Below are 24,081 nucleotides of genomic sequence, written 5' to 3' on the forward strand. Positions count from 1 at the left end.
GGCTGTGTGGTTCCCTGCCCTTTTCTTGTGTTGCTCCGCCTTCTGTCGCTTGGCCGCCGCCTTTTGGGTCTTTTTGCGTTTCACGACCTTCCATTCCGTTTCCACCTCAGCTCTCCCCTCCTCCATGGACTCCTGCTCGTCGTTTGCCTGGTCCTGGAGGGTCTGCAGTGGGGTGGCAGGTCTTGGGGTGCTTGCACCTTCCTCCCTGGTCTCGTCATCCGTCCTGTCGGGTGCCTCATCTGCAGCGCTGGCGGGTACGTCCGCATCTGCCTGGGCCCTTTCAGGGCCAGCACCTCCCCTAGTCGTCTGTGCGTAGGTGCCCCCACGCTTCGGGCAGGCTCTGTACAGGTGGCCAGCCTGTCCGCAGAGGTTGCAGGCCTTGGCCTGCGTGCAGTCTTTGGTCAGGTGGCCTTTGATTTTACAGTTCTTGCACATCACCACCCTGCACTGGGCGCAGTTTCGGCACACCCTGGGTTGCCCCGCGTACACCATGTACCCTCGGTTCCCTCCGATGGCGAAGACGGAGGGGTGGTGGATGACGCCGCCGTTGGAATCCAACCTGAGCTTCACCTTCACCTGCCGTTTGCTGGTCCAGATTCCCAGCCCGTCCTTCACATCCGCTGGTGTTCCTACGCTCTCCACATACCGAGCGAGGAACGTAAGGACGTCCACCACTGGCATGTGCGGGTTGAACATGTGCACCGTGATTGTCCGTACCTGTTGCGTAGCCGTTGCAAAGAGGGCCTGTGCTTTCAGTAGCGACAGCGGCGCCTCTGTCCCCTTCAGCTGAAGCTGCTGGTACAGCTTCTGCCACCCTGCAGCCTGCCGGAAAGTGACATCGAAGAAACCTGCGAAGTCCTGGACGCAGTAGATGTCGTCGGGCGTAAATCCGCAGCAATCCAGCAAGACCTTCCGGATGAAGGTCTCTCGGGTGAAGCCGGTGCCCCCGTTCCGGTCTCGCACTGTCAGCCTGACAGTGTTCTTGATACCCGGGCCTCGAGCCGATGCACTGCTCGCTGCTGCCATCTTCTTCCTCACTGCTGTCGTCGCTGGTATGGGGTGTTAGATTGGAGGCCAATCAGCATTAGGATCCACCCCTGCGTCAGCGCGAACTCTTCTCCTCCGCCTTCTGGTCTGATAAGAACAGATACCACACTTGATCTTAGCCAAAAGGCCGAGCAGTTAATCTGATCAACCATTCCAATTAGACTCCCAACCATTCAGCCACTACACTGGACTGTACACACTTAAAACCACCTTTAATAATGTGGTATTTCGATATTTTATTTCATATTCACACTTCTAACTTTATTTTTACACAATATTTTATTCTGTATAACTGTTGGATGCTGTTTTCTGTAGTGCCAACACACCTCTGTAGTTTCCTAAAGCTTGTCAATGTATGTGGCGAGTATCACGTAGATGGGTTGATCTATAAGGACTGTATGCAAATCAGAGAGTTGCTGTACCTGAATAAACTATCTACCTGTGCAAACATTCGACTCAGAGGATGTGGTCACAGCCTCTGCCTCTCTGCCCAGAGGGACACTCACATCAGCTGGATTGTGGCTACATTTTATTGCAGGGTACAGACAGATACAGGGTTCGAGACTTTCCCTGAGCCAGTGAGACCATGGCCCAAGTGCCGGCAGTGCAGGGCGACCCCACAGCCCCCGATCCGGGCGTCGTCCTCTCCGGGATCCGCGGCCAGGGGGCGGGGGATGGTCGGGAAGGAGGCGGCAGATCTCAGCCCTCGGAGAAGAGGCGATAGTGTTCCTGCAGCTTGGGATCCTGGAACTGGGGCAGGAAGTTGATGCGCAGGATGGTGGAGAAACCCTCGCTCAGGGTAGGTTCCACGTACCGCTTCCTGTTGGAGATGGAGGGAGGGGTAGAGATGTTGACAGCTGATGTTTAAGGGGGGGGGGCTGCAATTGAGCTCCCACCCTACCAGGTCCAACTCAGAGCTCATTGACAGAGCGGATAACGCCTTAGTTTGTGCGGGGGGGGGTGGGTGGGTGGGGAATGAAACGATGCTCAGTGAGGAGGGGTGGGACAGACAGAGGTAACGCTCTTGGAGGGGGGAGATAATGGGTGTTAGAGAGGGAGCGTGGGTTGGGGTGAGGGGCAGGAGGTTGGGAGGCAAACAGAGGGATGAGGGGTAGGGTAGCGGTGTGGCTGGACAGAGGGCGAGAGGAGAACTAGGGACTCACCGGCTGCTGTTCATCACCACTTCGTTGACTGGAGCGTGACCATCTCCGGTGTATGTCATCTCTCGGAACTGTGGTGGGGTGAGGGGAGGACGGGGGGGGGGTAGGGTTGGGGTGTGGAGGGGGAGAAAACGCCATGTAAGTTCACCCATCACATCTTCCGTGACTCCCTCTGTTCTTTCCCATCAACTGCCACCATCTCACTCCCCCCACCCCAGCCCAATTATCTGGACAGATTCGGCAGCCAACAGACGCACCCCTCCCTCCCTCTACACACGGACAACTCCTTCCTGGTGTCTGTTCGTACCTCTCTCTCCCCCCTCCTCCCGAACCTCAATGACTTGCTCCCTGCCTCAGCCATGCCTCTCCCCCACCCTCCCTGCATGTACTGCTACTTAGAACTGACTCATACAAGAACATGAGATCTGGGAGCAGAATTAGGGCATCTGGCCCATAGTCTCCTCTTCCATTTCACCATTTTCCCTCTCAGCCCCAATCCCTTGCCTTCTCCCCGTATCCTTTCATTCTTTGTCCAGTCATAAATCTACCAACCTCTGCCTTAAATATACACAAAGACTTGGCCTCCACAGCTGCCTGTGGCAAAGAATTCCACAGATTCACCACTCTTTGGCTAAATAAGTTCATCTTTGTTTTAAAAGGACCCCTTCTATTCTAGGCTGTGTCCTCTAGTCTTACACTTTCCCACCAGAGGAAACATCCACTATATCAAGGCCTCTCAACATTCGATAGGTTTCAATTGGATCACCCCTCATTGTTCCTATGACAAGCTGTTCAATCCTGGAATCATTTTCATGAACCATCTTTGAACCCTCTCCAGTGTCAGCACGTCCTTTCGAAGGGGCCCAGAACTGTTCGCAACACTCCAAGTGAGGCCTCAACAGTGCTCCAGAAACGCTCAACATTACATCCTTGCTTTTGTATTTTAGTCCTCTGGAAATGAATGCTAACATCTCATTTGCCTTCCTCACCACTGACTCAACCAGCAAATCAACATTTACGGAATCCTGTACAAAGACTCCCAAGTCCCTTTGTGCCTCAGATTTTTTTATTTTCTCTCCATTTAGAAAATATTAGACCATAAGACAAAGGAGCAGAAGTCCGGCCATTCGGCCCATCAAGTCTGCTCCGCCATTTTATCATGAGCTGACCCAGTCTCCCATTTAGTCCCACTCCTCCGCCTTCTCACCATAACCTTTGATGCCCTGGCTACTCAGATACCTATCAATCTCTGCCTTAAATACACCCAATGACTTGGCCTCCACTGCTGCCTGTGGCAACAAATTTCATAGATTCACCACCCTCTGACTAAAAAAATTTCTTCGCATTTCTGTTCTGAATGGGCACCCTTCAATCCCTAAGTCATGCCCTCTCGTACTAGACTCCCCCATCATGGGAAACAACTTTGCCACATCCACTCTGTCCATGCCTTTCAACATTCGAAATGTTTCTATAAGGTCTCCCCTCATTCTTCTATATTCCAAGGAATACAGTCCAAGAGCGGACAAACGTTCCTCATATGTTCTATCCTTTTATTTCCTCTACCAAAGTGCATGACCAGACACTTCCCAACGCTGTATTCCATCTACTTCATTGTCCATTCCCCTCATCTAATCTAAGTCCTTCAGTAGTTTTCTGCTTCCTCAAAACCTCCTGTCTCTCCAACTACCTTTGTATTGTCCGCAAACTTTGCAGCAAAGGCATTAATTCCATCATCCGAGTCACTGATATTTCACGTTAAAAGAAGCGGTCCCAACACTGAACCCTGTGGAACACCACAAATCACCAGCAGCCAACCCGAAAAGGCTCCCTTTCTTCCCACTCTTTGCCCTCTCCCAATCAGCCACTTCATCCATGCTAGAATCTTTCCTCAAATACCATGGGCTCTCATCTTAAGCAGCCTCATGTGCAGCACCTTGTCAAAGACCCAAGTACACAACATCAACCGATTCTCCTTTATCTATCCTGCTTGTTATTTCTTCAAAGAATTCCAACAGATTTGTCAGGAAAGATTTTCCTTTGATGAAACCATGCTGACTTCCGCCCATTTTATCATGTGCCTCCAAGTAACCTGAAACCACGTCTTTGCAACAGCTTCTCAACCACTGAGGTCAGACTAACTGGCCTGTAGTTTCCTTTCTTCTGCCTCTCTCCCTTCTTGGAGAGTGGAGTGACATTTACAATTTTCCAGTCTTCTGGAACCATTCCAGAATCTAGTGATTCTTGAAAAGATCATTACTAATGCCTCCACAATCGCTTCAACCACCTTTTAGAACCCTGTTGTGTAGACCATCTGATTCAAGTGACTTATCTATATTTAGACCTTTCAGTTTCCCAGGAACCTTCTCTCCAGTTGTAACTTCGCACACTTCGTGACCCTTGACACCTGGAACTTCCATTATACTGCTAGTGTCTTCCACAGTGAAGACTGATGTAAAACACTTCCTCAGTTCATCTGCTATTTCCTTGTCACCTACAGCATCGTTTTCCAGCAGTCCGATATCCACTCTCCCCTCTTTTACACTTCATGTATCTGAAGAAACTTTTTCCTCTTTAATATTATTGGGCAGCTTACTTTCCTATTTCATCTTTTCCTTCTTAATGACTTTATTTAGTTGCCTTCTGTTGGTTTTTAAAAGCTTCCCAATCCTCTAACTTCCCACTAATTTTTGCTCAATTATATGCCCTCTCTTTGGCTTTGATTTCTCGTTAGCCACAGTTGTGTCATCTTGCCTTTAGAATACTTCTTCCTCTTTGCGATGTATATATCCTTTGCCTTCTGAATTACTCCCAGAAACTCCAGACATTGCCACTCTGCCATCATCCCTGCCAGTGTTCTTTTCCAATCAATTCTGACCAACTCCTCTCTCATGCCTCTGTAATTCCCTTTACCCTGCTGTAATACTGATACATCTGACTTTAGCTTCTCAAAGTTCAGGGTGAATTCTATCATATTATGACCACTTGTCCCCAAAGGGTTCTTTTACCTTAATCTCTAATCAATTCTGTTTCATTGCACAACACCCAATCCAGAATAGCTGATCCTTTAGTGGGCTCAACCACAGCCGACTCGAAAGCCATTTCATAGGTACTCTATAAATTCCCCCTCCTGGGATCCAGCACCATCCTGATTTTCCCAATCTACCCACACTTTGAAGTTATCCTTTTGGCATGTATTTACTATCTCCTATTGTAATCTGTGGGCCACATCCTTACTACTGTTTGGGGCTCTGTATACAACTCCCGTCAGGGTCTTTTTACCCTTGCAGTTCCTCAGCTCTATCCGCAATTCAACACCTTCCGACCCTATGTCACCTCTTCCTAATAATTTGCTTTCATTTTTCACCAACAGAGAACGCCGCCCCCTCTGTTTTTGTGCCTCTCCTTTCGATGCAATGTGTATCCTCGGACAAATCATCTTTCAGCCACAATTCCATGATGCCTACGACATCACACCTACCAATCTGTAACTGTGCTACAAGTTCATCTACCTTATGCCCTACACTGCTCGCATTCAGATACAAACCTTCAGTCCTGTATTCACCCCTTTTGATTTTGTTCACCTTTTGCATTGCAACTCATCCTGTTGACTGCAATTTTGCCCCATCGTCAGCCTCCCCTTGCTGGGAGTCTCACCACACATTACCTCTGTTTGTAAACCAACTACCTCATGCTCAGCCCTCTCACTCCGGTTCCCAGCCCCCTGCCACATCAACTGAATATCTCTCTCTCCTCCCAGGACTGGAGCCGAATCCTCGCCGAAACACTGACCAGTTCCTTCTCTGCTTTTGTTTCAGATTTGACACATCTGCAGCGATCCGATTTTGATCTCAGCTCCTGCCCTTTTTCCCCCCATCCCCACCCTCCCCGCTTCTCTGTTAAGCTTCAATGTCGGTTTTGAATACAGTGTGTGGGATGGGCGCAGACGGCCCAGACCACCAGAGGGATAAACTCCCTCTCCAACAGAGATGGAAAGAGCAGAGCGATTACCTATCGGACAGTGTGTAGTGTTGAGGTGGCAGAGCGCAGCGCCGGCAGCAATTCGCGGTTTCTTTCCCGCCACTGCGTGTAAGGAGTTAGTTTTCCCCGTGACTGCGTGACAGTCAGGGTTAGTGACTCGTTGGCGTAGGAAGTGTGGCCACGCCGCCGGGCCGCCCCCAGCACAATCCTAGCTGATTTCATTTGAAGCAAACGACGCAATTCACAGTGTCTCGATGTCCACGTGACAAATAAAGCTAGTCGTAAAAGGGCTTTGCTGTGTCTGACCCTTTTCACAAAAAATGCGTTTATTGCAACTCGGAAACAAAGAGACGGTAACAGTGACTACCGCAAACTGAACTCAAGGGTTCCCAGCACTATCCAGTGTATGGAACACAGGCCTCCTCTCGTGCCAAGGTGAGGCCACCCTCAGGGTGGAGGAGCAACACCTTCTATTCTCCCTGGCTAACCTCCAACCTGATGCAATGAATATAGTTTTCTCAAACTTCTAGTAAAAAAAAATCTCCCTCCCCCGTTCCCCTCTTCTTCTATTCCCCACTGGCCTCTTACCCCTTTTCACCTCCCTCTGGGTCCTCTCCTTCACCTTCTCCCATGAGATCCTTTCTTCTCCAGCCCTTTACCCTTCCCTCCCACCTAGCTTCACCTATCGCCGCTAGCTGTCCTCCCTCCCCTCCACCCACTGGCATTCTCTCCGAAGGAGAACCTTGGCCCGGAACGTCGACTGTATTCACTTCCAGAGATGCTGTCTGACCTGCAGAGTTCCCTCCAGCATCTTGTCTGCATTGCTATAGCATCCACCAGTAATTACACAGAGCAGTAGAGGCCATTGTGCTGGCTTTTTTTTTAATCTACTCACCCACTGTTCTGTGTAAACAAGAGAAAATATGCACTTGCTGGAAGTCAAGGTAATACACACAAAAATGCTGGAGGAACTCAGCAGGCCAGGCAGCATCTATAGCAAAGAGTAGCCAGTCAATGTTTCGGGCTGCCTGGCCTGCTGAGTTCCTCCAGCATTCTGTGTCTATTACTACCTCTGACATCACCCCGATACTTTCCTCCAATCTCCTTAAAATTACACCCCCCTGGTATTAACTATTTCCGGCCTGGGGGAAAGATGCTGGCTATCCACTCTACCAATGCTATACACCCCTATCAAGTTATCTTTCACCCTCCTTCACTCCAGAGAAAAGGCCCTACCTCGCTCAATCTTTCCTCATAAAGCACGCTCTCTAATCCAGGCAGCATCCTGGTAAATCTCTCTAAAGCTTCCACATCCTTCCTACAATGAGGCGACCAGAACTGGGCACGATACTCCAAGGCCAGTCTAACTGGAGGCTTATAGAACTGCAACATTACCTTGTGGTTCGTCAACTCAAACCCACCCCCCCCTGACTAACGAAGGCCAATCACCCCATCAATTTAAGCACAACTTTGTGGGGTCTAATGATGTGCACTGCCATGACCCCCGATTCTCCTGGCATTAACCCTGTAATCTGCCGTGGAGTTTGATGTTCCAGGATGCATCACGTCGCGCGTTTCCGTCCGTCACTCCTCAGTTCTGTTCTGCCTCATACCAACATCCTGCTGCAGCCTACCACCATCAAATGTTGTAATTGGCAAACTTACGAACCCAGCTTTCCACTTCCCCATCTGAGTCAGAACTTTGAGTAAGCTTTGTTCTTCCTCTTGACTAGATGTTCCACATTGCATGTTAAACTCACCCTCCCATTCTTTTCCTGCGTCAGTAGGACAAAGCTACCCATGACCTCACACAACTGGTCCATAAATAACTCCACATTTCTGCTGTGCTTTGCCCCGAGTAAATCTGTTCCCAATTTACGCCAATGGCATCACAATTCGCTTCCCCCCCACCACCTCCATACAGTTTGCTCCACTCCACCTCCAAGGCTGTGGAGAATGTCGGGGAGTCATGGGCACGGTCTGCGAAATGCTCGCCTGCCAAGACAGCTGTCACCTGACCAGATCCATTGCCTCATTCCAGACCCAGTCTGCCTTCTCCTCGAGTCGGCCAGTCTATGTACTGTGCCAGGAATCCTCCTGGACACCCATGTAACGAGTTCTGCCCCATCCACAACTTCTGCACTAAGGAAGTGCTAATCTGCATTAGGGAAGTCAAAGTCACACATGACATCAACCCCGTTATTTTTCCCAATATCTGTTCCTCGGAGTCTCTATTGCTATTAGGATATCTGGAGAGTATTTCTAAACAGAGTGATTGGTCCCTTCCCGTTTCTGACTTCCCCCACACTGACTCGGAAGATCATATAACCATATAACAATTACAGCACGGAAACAGGCCATCTCGGCCCTTCTAGTCTGTGCCGAACTCTTACTCTCACCTAGTCCCACTGACCTGCACTCAGCCCATAACCCTCCATTCCTTTCCTGTCCATATAGCTGTCCAATTTAACTTTAAACGACAACATAGAACCTGTCTCAACCACTTCTGCTGGAAGCTTGTTCCACACAGCTACCACTCTCTGAGTAAAGAAGTTCCCCCTCATGTTACCCCTAAACTTTTGTCCTCTAATTCTCAACCCATGTCCTCTTGTTTGGATCTTCCCCACTCTCAATGGAAAAAGTCTAACCACGTCAACTCTATCAATCCCCCTCATAATTTTAAACACCTCTATCCAGTCTAGATGAGGAGGGGGGGTAAATTGGATTAGTAAGTATGCAGGTGATACTAAGATAGGTGGTTTTGTGGATAATGAGTCAGGCACAGCCACAGCAACTCCAAGACAATCCCTCCATGACGTCAACAGGAGGAAATCTGCAGATGCTGGAATTTCAAGCAACACACATCAAAGTTGCTGGTGAACGCAGCAGGCCAGGCAGCATCTCTAGGAAGAGGTACAGTCGACGTTTTGGGCTGGGACCCTTCGTCAGGACTAACTGAAAGAAGAGATAGTAAGAGATTTGAAAGTGGGAGGGGGAGGGGGAGATCCGAAATGATAGGAGAAGACAGGAGGGGGAGGGATGGAGCCAAGAGCTGGACAGGTGATTGGCAAAGGGGATACGAGGAGATCATGGGACAGGAGGCCCAGGGAGAAAGAAAAGGAGGAGGGGGGAAGCCTAGAGGATGGGCAAGAGGTATAGTGAAACGGACAGAGGGAGAAAAAGAATATATATATATATATAAATAACAGATAGGGTATGAGGGGGAGGTGGGGCATTAGCAGAAGTTTGAGAAGTCAATGTTCATGCCATCAGGTTGGAGGCTACTCAGACGGAATATAAGGTGTTGTTCCTCCAACCTGAGTGTGGCTTCATCTTTACAGTAGCGGAGGCCGTGGATAGACATATCAGAATGCTAATGGGACATGGAATTAAAATGTGTGGCCACTGGGAGATCCTGCTTTCTCTGGCAGACAGAGCATAGGTGTTCAGCAAAACGATCTCCCAGTCTGCATCTGGTCTCGCCAATATATAGAAGGCCACATCGGGAGCACCAATCTCCCTCCCCGCACTTATCCTTGTAAGCGGAACAAGTGCTACACATGCCCTTACACTTCCTCCCTTACCACCATTCAGGGCCCCAGACAGTCCTTCCAGGTGAGGCAACACTTCACCTGTGAGTCGGCTGGGGTGATATACTGCGTCCGGTGCTCCCGATGCGGCCTTCTATATATTGGCGAGACCCGACGCAGACTGGGAGACCGCTTTGCTGAACACCTACGCTCTGTCCGCTAGAGAAAGAAGGATCTCCCAGTGGCCACACATTTTAATTCCACGTCCCATTCCCATTCTGACATGTCTATCCATGGCCTCCTCTACAGTAAAGATGAAGCCACACTCAGGTTGGAGGAACAACACCTTATATTCCATCTGGGTAGCCTCCAACCTGATGGCATGAACATTGACTTCTCAAACTTCCGCTAATGCCCCACCTCCCCCTCGTACCCCATCCGTTATTTTTATACATATATATATTCTTTCTCTCACTCTCCTTTTTCTCCGTCTGACTATATCCCTTGCTCATCCTCTGGGTTCTCCCCCCCCCCCTTTTCTTTCTCCCTTGGCCTCCTGTCCCATGATCCTCTCATATCCCCTTTGCCTATCACCTGTCCAGCTCTTGGCTCCATCCCTCCCCCTCCCACTTTCGAATCTCTTACTAGCTTTTCTTTCAGTTAGTCCTGACGAAGGGTCTCGGCCTGAAACGTCGACTGTACCTCTTCCTAGAGATGCTGCCTGGCCTGCTGCGTTCACCAGCAACTTTTATGTGTATTCTTCCATGACGTCACTCCTTTCTGCAGCTGTGATACTGACCGATTAGCAATGCCTCACCCTGGCCTCTCTTATCCCCTCCCACCCTATCCCTTTTGAAACATCTAAACCCCAAACAATTCAGCAGCCGTTCCTGCCCCCGTGAGAGCCAAGTCTCCACAATGACCATGTCATTGCTCCACGTACCGATCCATGCTCAAAGCCTCTCACTCCTGTTCCGGATACCTCTTGCATTGAAATATTTACATCTCCACCCATCCAGCTCACTGCAGTTATACCCTGTCGACTGCCTATCCTTCCTCACGGTGTCTGCATGTGGAATCTACGCCATCCTCTGACCCGTCACTCCGGCTCCTAAGTCCTTGCCAACCTTGTTTTAAATCCTTCCTCACAGCTCCAGCAAACCTGCCCACAACGACATGAGGTCCCCTCGAGTTCAGGTGTAACCCGTCCCTTTCGTACAGGTCATTCCTTCCCCAGAAGAGATCCCAAAGACCCGAAAATTTGAAACACTTCCCTCCGCACCAATTTGTCAGCCACACATTCACCTGCCAAAGCATCCCATTCTTGCCCTTTCTGGCACATGGCACAGACACCAATCCAGAGATTACTACCCTCGAGGATCTTTTCAGCTGCCTACCTATATTCTATCTTCAGGACCTCAGCTCCCTCCCACAATATCTACCATCTGGCTGCTCATCCTCCCTCTGCAAAATGCTATGAGGCCAGTCCGAGAAGTCCCTGTCCCTGCAACCTGGGGGGCAACATACACTCCAGGAGCTCCTTTCGTGACCACAGAATCCCTTGTTTACTCCCCTGACTATTAAATTCCCCACACATCCTCTCCTCAGCGACAGCAGATATCCAGAGTGGTATACTTGTTACTGAGGGGAATTGCCTTTCTATGATAACATTTACCCCCTGCATTTCCCAGTGGTCCCAGAGCACCTCCATGGTGCCCAGAGACACTCTCTGTTCTTTTCCCATGGTTACCCAGGCACAGATATACCTCTGGAAAATTGCCATAAGGTCTCCCTGGGCAGATCCCTCTGACGCCTGTATCCAGGACTTTCGGACAGCTAGTTGGCCAGCTTTAGGAGCAGGTTTCCTCAGACATCCTCCTCCCGCCTTGCCCTCCTCCGTACTGGATGACCAAATATAAAGCAGATGGGTCTAGAAAGCAACCAGTGTGAGGAGCAGCTCCAGCAGGTATGAGTAGGAACTGCAGTCTCACACAAACCATGCAGACATGGTCCACCATCTCTTCCGGCCCACAGAAGTTACAGGCAGCTGGGAGATCCCTAGGACCATGTGGAGGGAGCTTTACTCTGTGTCTGACCCTGGGAGTGTGTGATGGGACGGTGTGGAGGGAGTTTCACTCTGTGTCTGACCCCGGGAGTGTGTGATGGGACGGTGTGGAGGGAGTTTCACTCTGTGTCTGACCTCGGGAGTGTGTGATGGGATGGTGTGGAGGGAGTTTCACTCTGTGTCTTATCCCGGGAGTGTGTGATGGGACGGTGTGGAGGGAGATTCACTCTGTGTTTGACCACAGGAGTGTGTGATGGGACGGTGTGGAGGGAGATTCACTCTGTGTCTGACCCCGGGAGTGTGTGATGGGACGGTGTGGAGGGAACTTCACTCTATGTTTGACCACAGGAGTGTGTGATGGGACGGTGTGGAGGGAGATTCACTCTGTGTCTGACCCCGGGAGTGGGTGATGGTACGGTGTGGAGGGAGTTTCACTCTGTGTCTGACCCCGGGAGTGTGTGATGGGACGGTGTGGAGGGAGTTTCACTCTGTGTCTGACCCTGGGAGTGTGTGATGGGACGGTGTGGAGGGAGTTTCACTCGGTGTCTGACCCTGGGAGTGTGTGATGGGAGCTTCACTCTGTGTCTGACCCTGGGAGTGTGTGATGGGACGGTGTGGAGGGAGTTTCACTCTGTGTCTGACCCCAGGAGTGTGTGATGGGACGGTGTGGAGGGAGTTTCACTCTGTGTCTGACCCCGGGAGTGTGTGATGGCACGGTGTGGAGGGAGTTTCACTCTGTGTCTGACCCCGGGAGTGTGTGATGGGACGGTGTGGAGGGAGATTCACTCTGTGTCTGACCCCGGGAGTGTGTGATGGGACGGTGTGGAGGGAGTTTCACTCTGTGTCTGACCCCGGGAGTGTGGGATGGGACGGCGTGGAGGGAGATTCACTCTGTGTCTGACCCCGGGAGTGTGTGATGGGACGGTGTGGAGGGAGATTCACTCTGTGTCTGACCCCGGGAGTGTGTGATGGGACGGTGTGGAGGGAGATTCACTCTGTGTCTGACCCTGGGAGTGTGTGATGGGACGGTGTGGAGGGAGATTCACTCTGTGTCTGACCCTGGGAGTGTGTGATGGGACGGTGTGGAGGGAGATTCACTCTGTGTCTGACCCTGGGAGTGTGTGATGGGACGGTGTGGAGGGAGGTTCCGCCTGCTTCCGGGGTGCCTACATGCGGCTCGAGTAGCAGCAGTACTCTCAATGGATATGATTAAATATTTCCATTTCAGCCTGTTACAGCTAAAAAGCACAACTGTTTGCAAGGTCAGTACAGTCATCAAAGATGTCTTAATGCGTTTAAATGAACCATTGCTGCTTAAAACCAACAGAAACAACTGAGTCTGTGGTTGGAAGGGCCCACGGAGAAAACCTCCGAGAAAGCGTGGGTGGAGACCAAGATTACAAATACTTTTAAGGAAACGGTGTTTTAAACTGCCCATACCAATGAACTTGCTGCCGAACTTGCAGTTTCCGGTGAATAAAATCGATGATCTCAGAGCCAGGGCGCTGAATCAGAGGGACATTAGGACCACGTGTGTCCTTTGTTTCGCGGAATCCTGGTTAACCCCTTCCGTACTGGATGCAGCGATCCAGATCAACGGGTTTACTATACACTGTCAGGATAGATTGATAGAGGCTCTCAAAAGCAGAGGTGGAGGAGTAGGCCTCATGATCAACTCTTCTTGGTGCACAAATATGTCAGTGCTGTCCCAATTCTGCTCACCAGACCTGGAATATCGAGCAGTAAAGTGCCGTCCTTTTTTCCTACTATGAGGTCATTCTGGAAGCAGTTTACATTCCACCTCAGGCCAATGTCAAGCAGGCTTCAGATAATCTGAGTAATGCACAAAACAGTGCACCCTAACGCCTTCACCATTGTTTTGGGAGATTTTAACAAGGCCAGTCTGGAAGCTCACAAAGGAATTACCGTCAACTTGCAATGCCAGAGGAAACACCACACTGGACCATTGTTACACCACCATCAAGAATGCCTGCCATGCTATTCCATGCCCTCACTTCGGGAAGTCCGATCACCTGGCTGTACTTCTACTCCTTGAGTAGAGGCAGAGACTGAAGACTGCAGCACCAAGAAGGTATGGACAAGGAAAGCACAGAAGTGCCGACAGGACTGCTTTGAATCGGTGGACTGGACTGCATTCAGGAATTCATCTTTGAATCTGGATGAGTATGCTGCAGTTGTTACCGACTTCATTAAAACCTGTCTGGATGAGTGTGTGCCTGCAAAGACATTCCCAAAACCAAAAGCCGCGGATGAACCAGGAGATACGTCGTCTGCTGAAGGCTAGATCTGTGGCATTCAAGTCTGACAACCTATGTTCCCTATAAGCTGTGTGTGCGTGTGCGCGCACACATTTTCCAACCAGCGCACAAAGGAAATTAATATGTACACAAAAGGTTAGATACCTAAAATAATGTAGTAATTAATAATTATACTTACTGAAAATAATCTTTTAGCTAAATGTTTCTGTTAACTAGTTGGTCGGTTTTTCAAATACCACAATGCATGTCACTAATTTACGTCACCTCATCCTTCTGTTCCGGTTTGTCCAGCTGCATCACGGCAGCAGCCATCTTTGACAGACAGTGTTCATATCGTAAAGTTTACAAAGATCTGTTTCAAATCCTGTAGATAGCTTACTAAGTTTTTATTGAAAAAGATCTGTCAAATGACCCTGTGGCTAAATACTGTCATAAGAAATTGATAAACATCACATACAGAGTAGCTTTACAGGTTTTAAGTGATGTCTTTGATGAGCTGGCTGCACTGTGCAAGATTCTGCAAAAGAGTGGCCTGACACCGATTGAATCACTTCATTTTGCGCGAGGTAAAATTAACAAGATAAGAAAGCAGTATCTGGGAGACAATGTTTCGTGGAGTGACAAAGTTAAAGTTTTGCTAAGCCAACAATGTGGAGAAAACATCACGGTAGATACAAGTTCACTGTTGACTTTTATAAATAGTCTTTGTGTTCATTTAGAAGAAAGGTTTGCTGAAGATGAGGTACAAGAATGGTCAGCTTTTGATTTCTCCGCAATTGTAGATTGTGACTTCATATTTGGCGATGAACAAGTTAATAGCTTATGTCTAAAATATCATGATTTTCTTGCTGAAAATACTGTAATAGTTATATAGCTTAATGATTTCAAATTTTCCGTGCAAGAAACAATTAAATCCAAACTGATTTCAAACTTTGCTCAAGTGATGGCATTTGTACTTCAAAATGAACCATTTTGCAGCATAGAACATAGATAGAGCATAGAACAGTACAGCACAGTACAGGCCCTTCGGCCCACAATGTTGTGCCGACCCTCAAACCCTGCATCCCATATAAGCCCCCACCTTAGATTCCTCCATATACCTGTCTAGTAGTCTCTTAAAATTCACTAGTGTATCTGCCTCCACCACTGACTCAGGCAGTGCATTCCACACACCAACCACTCTCTGAGTAAAAAACCTTCCTCTAATATCCCCCTTGAACTTCCCACCCCTTACCTTAAAGCCATGTCCTCTTGTATTGAGCAGTGGTGCCCTGGGGAAGAGGTGCTGGCTATCCACTCTATCTATTCCTCTTATTATCTTGTACACCTCTTATCATGTCTCCTCTCATCCTCCTTCTCTCCAAAGAGTAAAGCCCTAGCTCTCTTAATCTCTGATCATAATGCATACTTTCTAAACCAGGCAGCATCCTGGTAAATCTCCTCTGTACCCTTTCCAATGCTTCCACATCCTTCCTATAGTGAGGTGACCAGAACTGGACACAGTACTCCAAGTGTGGCCTAACCAGAGTTTTATAGAGCTGCATCAATACATCGCGGCTCTTAAACTCTATCCCTCGACTTATGAAAGCTAACACCCCATAAGCTTTCTTAACTACCCTATCCACCTGTGAGGCAACTTTCAGGGATCTGTGGACATGTACCCCCAGATCCCTCTGCTCCTCCACACTACCAAGTATCCTGCCATTTACTTTGTACTCTGCCTTGGAGTTTGTCCTTCCACAGTGTAGCACCTCACACTTCTCCGGGTTGAACTCCATCTGCCACTTCTCAGCCCACTTCTGCATCCTATCAATGTCTCTCTGCAATCTTTGACAATCCTCTACACTATCTACAACACCACCAACCTTTGTGTCGTCTGCAAACCTGCCAACCCACCCTTCTACCCCCACATCCAGGTCGTTAATAAAAATCACGAAAAGTAGAGGTCCCAGAACAGATCCTTGTGGGACACCACTAGTCACAATCCTCCAATCTGAATGTACTCCCTCCACCACCACCCTCTGCCTTCTGCAGGCAAGCCAATTCTGAATCCACCTGGCCAAACTTCCCTGGATCCCATGCCTTCTAACTTTCTGAATAAGCCTACCGTGTGGAACCTTGCCAAATGCCTTACTAAAATCCATATAGATCACATCCACTGCACTACCCTCATCTATATACCTGGTCACCTCCTCAAAGAACTCTATCAGGCTTGTTAGACATGATCTGCCCTTCACAAAGCCATGCTGACTGTCCCTGATCAGACCATGATTCTCTAAATGCCTATAGATCCTATCTCTAAGAATCTTTTCCAACAGCTTTCCCACCACAGACGTAAGGCTCACTGGTCTATAATTATCCGGACTATCCCTACTACCTTTTTTGAACAAGGGAACAACATTCGCCTCCCTCCAATCCTCCAGTACCATTCCCGTGGACAACGAGGACATAAAGATCCTAGCCAGAGGCTCAGCAATCTCTTCTCTCGCCTCGTGGAGCAGCCTGGGGAATATTCCGTCAGGCCCCGGGGACTTATCCGTCCTAATGTATTTTAACAACTCCAACACCTCCTCTCCCTTAATATCTACATGCTCCAGAACATCAACCTCACTCATATTGTCCTCACCATCATCAAGTTCCCTCTCATTGGTGAATACCGAAGAGAAGTATTCATTGAGGACCCCGCTCACTTCCACAGCCTCCAGGCACATCTTCCCACCTTTATCTCTAATCGGTCCTTCCTTCACTCCTGTCATCCTTTTTTTCTTCACGTAATTGAAGAATGCCTTGGGGTTTTCCTTTACCCTACTCGCCAAGGCCTTCTCATGCCCCCTTCTTGCTCTTCTCAGCCCCTTCTTAAGCTCCTTTCTTGCTTCCCTATATTCCTCTATAGACCCATCTGATCCTTGCTTCCTAAACCTCATGTATGCTGCCTTCTTCCACCTGACTAGATTTTCCACCTCACTTGTCACCCATGGTTCCCTCACCCTACCATTCTTTATCTTCCTCACCGGGACAAATTTATCCCTTACATCCCGCAAGAGATCTCTAAACATCGACCACATGTCCATAGTACATTTCCCTGCAAAAGCATCATCCCAATTCACACCCACAAGTTCTAGCCTTATAGCCTCATAATGACCTTGCACAGTTGATGGACATTGGGGGAACCTCTCTGGTGTCTAGTGCGGACTGTGAGCGAAGTTTTAGCCTAATGAATCAATTCAAAAACAAGCTGAGAAACCGTTTAGGTGAATGTTATTTGGATATGTTAATAAGAATCAAAAGCTATTAGCTGGATGGAACTTCTATTAGTCTAGATGGAGTCTACAAAGAATGGGTAAATGCCAAAGACAGGTGAGAGAAAAAATAACTGAGTGACTTAAATATGTATGTTATTTTGTTGTTATTCTGTGCAGTTTTATGTCAAATATTTTGTAAACCTACATAAACTGTGCCATGTGTGCATTCAGTGCGCACATACTTTTGTCACAGGAAAAAAATTTGCACAACGTAAGATTTTTGCACACACTACTAAAAATTAGAGGGAACATTGCTGGCAACCCAGCCCTTACCAGCAAACCAGGTATGATTTGTGGAGGGTGATTTCAAGGTAAAAAGGGACAATTTCGAACGAGGTTGGAGGCGACATCGGATGTACGACAACTCTGGCAGGGTCTGCTAGACATTACTTCCTACAAAGCAAAACCCAATAGTGTGAATGGCAGCGATGCTTCAATATCAGATGAACTCAATGCCTTCTATGCCCGCTTTGAAAGGGAGAACACAACTACAGCTGTGAAGATCCCTGCTGCACCTGATGACCCTGTGATCTCTGTCTCAGAGACCGATGTTAGGCTGTCTAAAGAGAGTGAACCCTCGCGAGGCAGAAGGTCCCGATGGAGTACCTGGTAAGGCTCTGAAAACCTGTGCCAACCAACTAGCAGGAGTATTCAAGGACATTTTCAACCTCTCACTGCTATGGGCAGAAGTTCCCACTTGCTTCAAAAAGGCAACAATTATACCAGTGCCAAAGAAGAATAATGTGGACTGCCTTAATGACTATCGCCTGGTAGCACTCACATCGACAGTGATGAAATGCTTTGAGAGGTTGGTCATGACTAGGCTGAATTCCTGCCTCAGCAAGGACCTGGACTCACTGCAGTTTGCCTATCGCCACAATAGGTCAAGAGCAGACGCAATCTCCATGGCTCCTCACACGGCTTTAGACCACCTGGACAACACAAACACCGACGTCAGGATGCAGTTCATCAACTATAGCTCAGCATTTAACACCATCATTCCCACAATCCTGATTGAGAGGTTGCAGAACCTGGGCCTCTGTACCTCCCTCTGCAATTGGATCCTCGACTTCCTAACCAGGAGGCCAGAGTCTGTGTGGATTGGTGATAACATCTCCTCCTCGCTGACTATCAACACTGGTACACCTCAGGGCTGTGTGCTTAGCCCACTGCTCTACTCTCTCTACACACATGAATGTGTGACTAGGCATAGCTCAAATACCATCTATAAATTTGCTGACGATACAACCATTGTTGGTAGAATCTCAGGCGGTGACGAGAGGGCGTACAGGAGTGAGATATGTCAACTAGTGGAATGGTGCCACAGCAACAACCTGGCACTTAACGTCAGTAAGACAAAAGAGCTGATTGTGGACTTCAGGCAGGGTAAGATGAAGGGACACATACCAATCCTCATAGAGGGATCAGAAGTGGAGAAAGTGAGCAGTTTCAAGTTCCTGGGTGTCAAGGTCTCTGAGGATCTAACCTGGTCCCAACACATTGATGTAGTTATAAAGAAGGCAAGACAGCGACTATACTTCATTAGGAGTTTGAAGCAATTTAGCACATCAACAAATACACTCAAAAACTTCTATAGATATACTGTGGAGAGCATTCTGACAGGCTGCATCACTGTCTGGGATGGAGGGGCTACTGCACAGGACCAATAAGCCTGATTCTGATACTGAGCTTCACTCTGTGTCCGACCCCGGGAGTGTGTGATGGGACGGTGTGGAGGGAGATTCACTCTGTGTCTGACCCCGGGAGTGTGTGCTGGGACGGTGTGGAGGGAGATTCACTCTGTGTCCGACCCCGGGAGTGTGTGATGGGACGGTGTGGAGGGAGCTTCACTCTGTGTCCGACCCTGGGAGTGTGTGCTGGGTCGGTGTGGAGGGAGCTTCACTCTGTGTTCGACCCCGGGAGTGTGTGATGGGATGGTGTGGAGGGAGTTTCACTCTGTGTCCGACCCCGGGAGTGTGTGATGGGACGGTGTGGAGGGAGTTTCACTCTGTGTCCGACCCTGGGAGTGTGTGATGGGACGGTGTGGAGGGAGTTTCACTCTGTGTCTGACCCCGGGAGTGTGTGATGGGACGGTGTGGAGGGAGTTTCACTCGGTGTCTGACCCCGGGAGTGTGTGATGGGACGGTGTGGAGGGAGTTTCACTCGGTGTCTGACCCCGGGAGTGTGTGATGGGACGGTGTGGAGGGAGTTTCACTCTGTGTCCGGCCCCGGGAGTGTGTGATGGGACGGTGTGGAGGGAGTTTCACTCTGTGTCCGGCCCCGGGAGTGTGTGATGGGACGGTGTGGAGGGAGTTTCACTCTGTGTCCGACCCCGGGAGTGTGTGATGGGACGGTGTGGAGGGAGTTTCACTCTGTGTCCGACCCCGGGAGTGTGTGATGGGACGGTGTGGAGGGAGTTTCACTCTGTGTCTGACCCCTGGAGTGTGTGATGGGACGGTGTGGAGGGAGATTCACTCTGTGTTCGACCCCGGGAGTGTGTGATGGGACGGTGTGGAGGGAGTTTCACTCTGTGTCCGACCCCGGGAGTGTGTGATGGGACGGTGTGGAGGGAGTTTCACTCTGTGTCTGACCCCGGGAGTGTGTGATGGGACGGTGTGGAGGGAGTTTCACTCTGTGTCTGACCCCTGGAGTGTGTGATGGGACGGTGTGGAGGGAGCTTCACTCTGTGTCTGACCCCGGGAGTGTGTGATGGGACGGTGTGGAGGGAGTTTCACTCTGTGTTCGACCCCGGGAGTGTGTGATGGGACGGTGTGGACGGAGTTTCACTCGGTGTCTGACCCCGGGAGTGTGTGACGGGACGGTGTGGAGGGAGTTTCACTCTGTGTCTGACCCCGGGAGTGTGTGATGGGATGGTGTGGATGGAGTTTCACTCTGTGTCTGACCCCGGGAGTGTGTGATGGGACGGTGTGGACGGAGTTTCACTCGGTGTCTGACCCCGGGAGTGTGTGATGGGACGGTGTGGAGGGAGTTTCACTCTGTGTCTGACCCCGGGAGTGTGTGATGGGACGGTGTGGAGGGAGTTTCACTCTGTGTCTGACCCCGGGAGTGTGTGATGGGACGGTGTGGAGGGAGATTCACTCTGTGTCTGACCCCGGGAGTGTGTGATGGGACGGTGGGGAGGGAGTTTCACTCTGTGTCTGACCCCGGGAGTGTGCGATTGGACGGTGTGGAGGGAGTTTCACTGTGTGTCTAACCCATGGAGTACGTGATGGGACAGTGGGGACGGGGGTAGCTTCGCCCTGTGTCCCGGGACGACTCACTCACCCGAATGTTGTGCTTTGACTGCTCAAAAGAGGTTGTGAACAGGAAGCAGCGACAGGGGACCCCAGCTTTCCGAGCACATTCAGTGTACCTGTGAGGCGGGAGGGTTGACAAGAGTTAGCGACAGAGGTTTAGGGTCAACCAAGCCGGTGTGAGATTACCTGACAACAGATCCCCACCCCCCCAGATCCTCTCCCCACCCCTCCCCCTTCCCTCTCATATGGAGCTTTCTCTCCCCTTGCCCCGTCCCATCCTCATTCCCCTAAACTGTCCCAACTTGGGATGCAGGCTAGAGTTGCCCTTTATTGCTCCCGGCCCCCTCCCCGGTCTTTCTCACCCCAAACCCGAGTGCTGCAAGACTCAGGTTTAAGGTTGGTGCTGGCCCCCACTGTCCTCCCCCTCCCTTTGCCTTTCTACCCCTTCTCCCTTCCTGCTTTCGTCTCACCCACTCCCCTCACTTTCCTTCCTGCTCCCTCCTCCTCCTCCTCACCCGCCCTGCCCCCTCTCCCTCACCTATAATTCGCCTGCTCCAACCCTGCGTCCCTTTCCCCCCATCCTCTGCCCACTCCTCCTACCTGCTGCGGGACTCGAGGTCCAAGTTGGTGTTGTCCACAACGGCCCTCTTGCCACTGCCCAGCGCTGCCTCACACACAGACACACACTTCTGCCAGGAGCCCAGCGTGTCCTGCAGCAGGAGAGGAACAGCTTGGAGGTTAGAGAGTAGTGTGGGGGTGGTACCCTCCCCCGCATCAATCTGCCACTGGGGTCCCGGTCAGGGGTCAGGGGTCACTCCACCAGCCCCTCCCTTGCCCCCCTCCCCCACACCCAGCTCCCTCCGACCTCACCCACAAGAGGCCCACTCACCCTGTTTGCGTACACATATCCTTCAGTCACCAGGAAATCCCGGATGAAGGTGGATTTTCCCGCTAGGAATGGGAGGAGACAGGTTAAAATAAATTACCGAAGGGCGGCAAAGAGAACCCCGGGAACTATCGGCCAAAGGATCTAACACCCGCAGTGGAGGGGATTCAGGGGTTCTGAGGGATGATGTGCATCTGGAAGGACAGGGGATGGCCAACGTGGTTTTGTGTGCGTGGGGGACGACGTCTGAAAGATTTGATACATTGGCCAAGAAGCTCGAGGAGGGCAGAGTGGTAGATGTCATCTAAGCGGTAATGACTTTGAGAAGTTCCACGCGGTTGGCTGCTTCTGGAAGGTTCAATTGCATGGGATCTAGGAATTTCATTGTTGTAACATGTACCAAGCTGCAGTGCCTTGTGTGCCGTCCATACCGATCAAATTTTTACCCCGTGCATTCAGGTAGAAGAAGGAAAAACAGTAACAATGCAGAATAAAGTGCAACACCTACAGGAAAAGGTGCAGTGCAGGTAAGCAATTGTGTGCACGTTCATAACAAGATGGACTGTCGTGTCAAGGGAGCGTCTTATCGTACAGGAGGTCCGTTCAAGTCTCTGAGATAGAAGCTGACCGTGCTTTCAGGCTTTTGTGTCTTCTGCCTGACGGGAGTGGGCAAAAGAAAGAATTTCTAGGGTGGGTGGGGTCTTTGATTGTGTGTACGCACAGCTGGCTCGGTAGTAGGCAGCAGACAGACAGGGCGGAACGTGGTTTCTGAGAATAGTGGTGTTCCCCGGGGCTTAGAGTTGAACCTGTGATGGACGTTTACTCCCCTGGGCCCGAGAGGCTTATTGCCAGCCTCAGCTTTCTAACACGGCAGCATGACCTCCCCAAAGGGTTAGAGTTGTTGGTGACAAAGTTAAACTTTTAGCTAACACTCCTGGCTCAGCTTTTTGTTGCAAACCGGAACCAGTCTTCAGTTCTTGATATACATCGCAAACAGTAATCAGCTTGTAACTGGAAGCGCACCTTTGCAAAGTGAAGTAACCAGGAGATGACTGGTCTCCATTCGGCAATCACAAGGCACGTTATGTCACTCAGCACATCAAATATGGTTACAAGTTGGGCTGTTTTGTATACTCAGAGGGTCAACCCTCACAGCATTAATTGTGGACGTTTGGGATTTCGGTTGCCAGAAGCTTTTAAGCCCATCGGCATGAGTTACTTTGTCCTAGGACAAGTATCTGGAAAACATCACAGGCAGATGCTGTCTCTCATCTAGTAGAAAATACTATAAATATCAGCAGCATTGGGGATTGTCAGGAATGACAAGGAGACTGACAGAAGGAAGAACTAGAATTTATTCCTTAATCTTTGATTTCTGTGACGGACGACTCATTCATCTACAACTTGCTGGTGCATTATTTTAGTTTGTAAGAACCATAACCGTTTTTGGAAATACTTTGTAGTTGTTAAAACTATTGTAATTGGGAAACCTTTTATAAATTAGAAATCCCCTGGAAGTGTTAAATGTGTTTTAAGAACTATTTGTCAACATTGAAATGTAGATGATTAAAAATATATTGTGTTTACACTTCTTTGTCAGCTGGACTACCTCCTTGGTCGGGAGGGTGGCCATCAAGCAGTGGGTATTGGAAGCTAATCTTTGCAGCAGAGACCAGACAGAGAAGCTAGTCCTTTTCAATACTGTATAACCTCCCTATAGTGAGGGTGCCCGTGAATATCTATAATTGGGCGGGGCTTTGCAGTCAGAGAACCCAAAACCATCACAAACCAAATACTGCTTGTTATCTGTGTCGACGATTTGAATGAACAGGTACAAGGCAAGGTTAGTAAGTTTGCGGACGACACTACAATGGGTGCTGTCGTTGACAGTGAAGGTGGTTATCAGGATTTACAGAGGGACGTTGATCAGCTGGGTCAGTGGCCGGGGAAAGGCAAATGAAGTTTAATTCAGATAAGTACGAGGCGTTGCACTTTGGGCAGACAGATGGGGGGGCAGGACTTCCACAGTGAACAGCAGGGACCAGGGGAGCATTGCAGAACAGAGGCACCCAGGGCTACAGGTACAATGTTCCCCGAAAGTGGAGTCACAGATAGACAGGGGGGTGACAGCACTGGCCTTCAACAGTCAGGGCACTGAGTACTGGAGTTGGGACGACATGTTGCGGCCACACTTGGGAGTAGTTGTGTTCAGTTTTGGTCGGCCTGCTACAGGAAAGATGCCATTAAGCTACAAGGAGTGCAGAGGGGATTAACAAGGATGTTGCGGGGACTTGAGGGACTGAGCTATGAGAGGGGTTGAGCGGCCAGGGAGGGAGATTAGGTGGAGGGAACAGGGAGAGAGAGGGGGAAATGGGAAGGTGGGAGAGGGAGGAGTGCTCAGGAAGTGAGGGGGGAGGGGGGAGGAAACGAGTGGGGCGGAGGGGAGGGAAGAGGAAAGGGTGGGTGGAGAACACTCACAGCCGGGGAATCCGACAGCCACGATCAGCTCCGATCCGGGAACGGTCAGGGGGGCAGAGGGTGGCTCGTACTGCGGAAGACCCGTCTGCAGCTTCCTCT

The 24,081-nt window shown here is 49.9% G+C and overlaps 1 protein-coding gene and 1 pseudogene across 2 annotated transcripts in view; both read right to left on the minus strand.

Annotated features, from left to right (window-relative positions):
* Positions 1-1,054: 1,054 nt before the first annotated feature.
* On the minus strand, positions 1,055-1,186 carry LOC140204620 (U2 spliceosomal RNA; annotated as a pseudogene).
* Positions 1,187-1,559: 373 nt separating this feature from the next.
* Positions 1,560-24,081, minus strand: part of pnkp (polynucleotide kinase 3'-phosphatase) — a 43,064-nt gene continuing 20,542 nt past the window's right edge. The window contains exons 11-16 of one of the 2 annotated variants that reach the window (XM_072270005.1): positions 23,983-24,079; positions 21,508-21,569; positions 21,219-21,328; positions 20,647-20,734; positions 2,211-2,278; positions 1,560-1,867 (exon numbers count right to left, since the gene is read on the minus strand). In XM_072270005.1, the coding sequence (XP_072126106.1) occupies positions 1,747-1,867; positions 2,211-2,278; positions 20,647-20,734; positions 21,219-21,328; positions 21,508-21,569; positions 23,983-24,079 (546 nt within the window). In that variant the 3' untranslated portion in view covers positions 1,560-1,746. Of the gene's footprint in view, positions 1,868-2,210; positions 2,279-17,634; positions 17,755-20,646; positions 20,735-21,218; positions 21,329-21,507; positions 21,570-23,982; positions 24,080-24,081 lie in introns of those variants that run through there. The other variant, XM_072270006.1, reaches the window with a different exon arrangement.

This window comes from Mobula birostris, chromosome 10 (genome assembly GCF_030028105.1).
Source record: "Mobula birostris isolate sMobBir1 chromosome 10, sMobBir1.hap1, whole genome shotgun sequence".
Lineage (NCBI taxonomy): Eukaryota > Metazoa > Chordata > Chondrichthyes > Myliobatiformes > Myliobatidae > Mobula > Mobula birostris.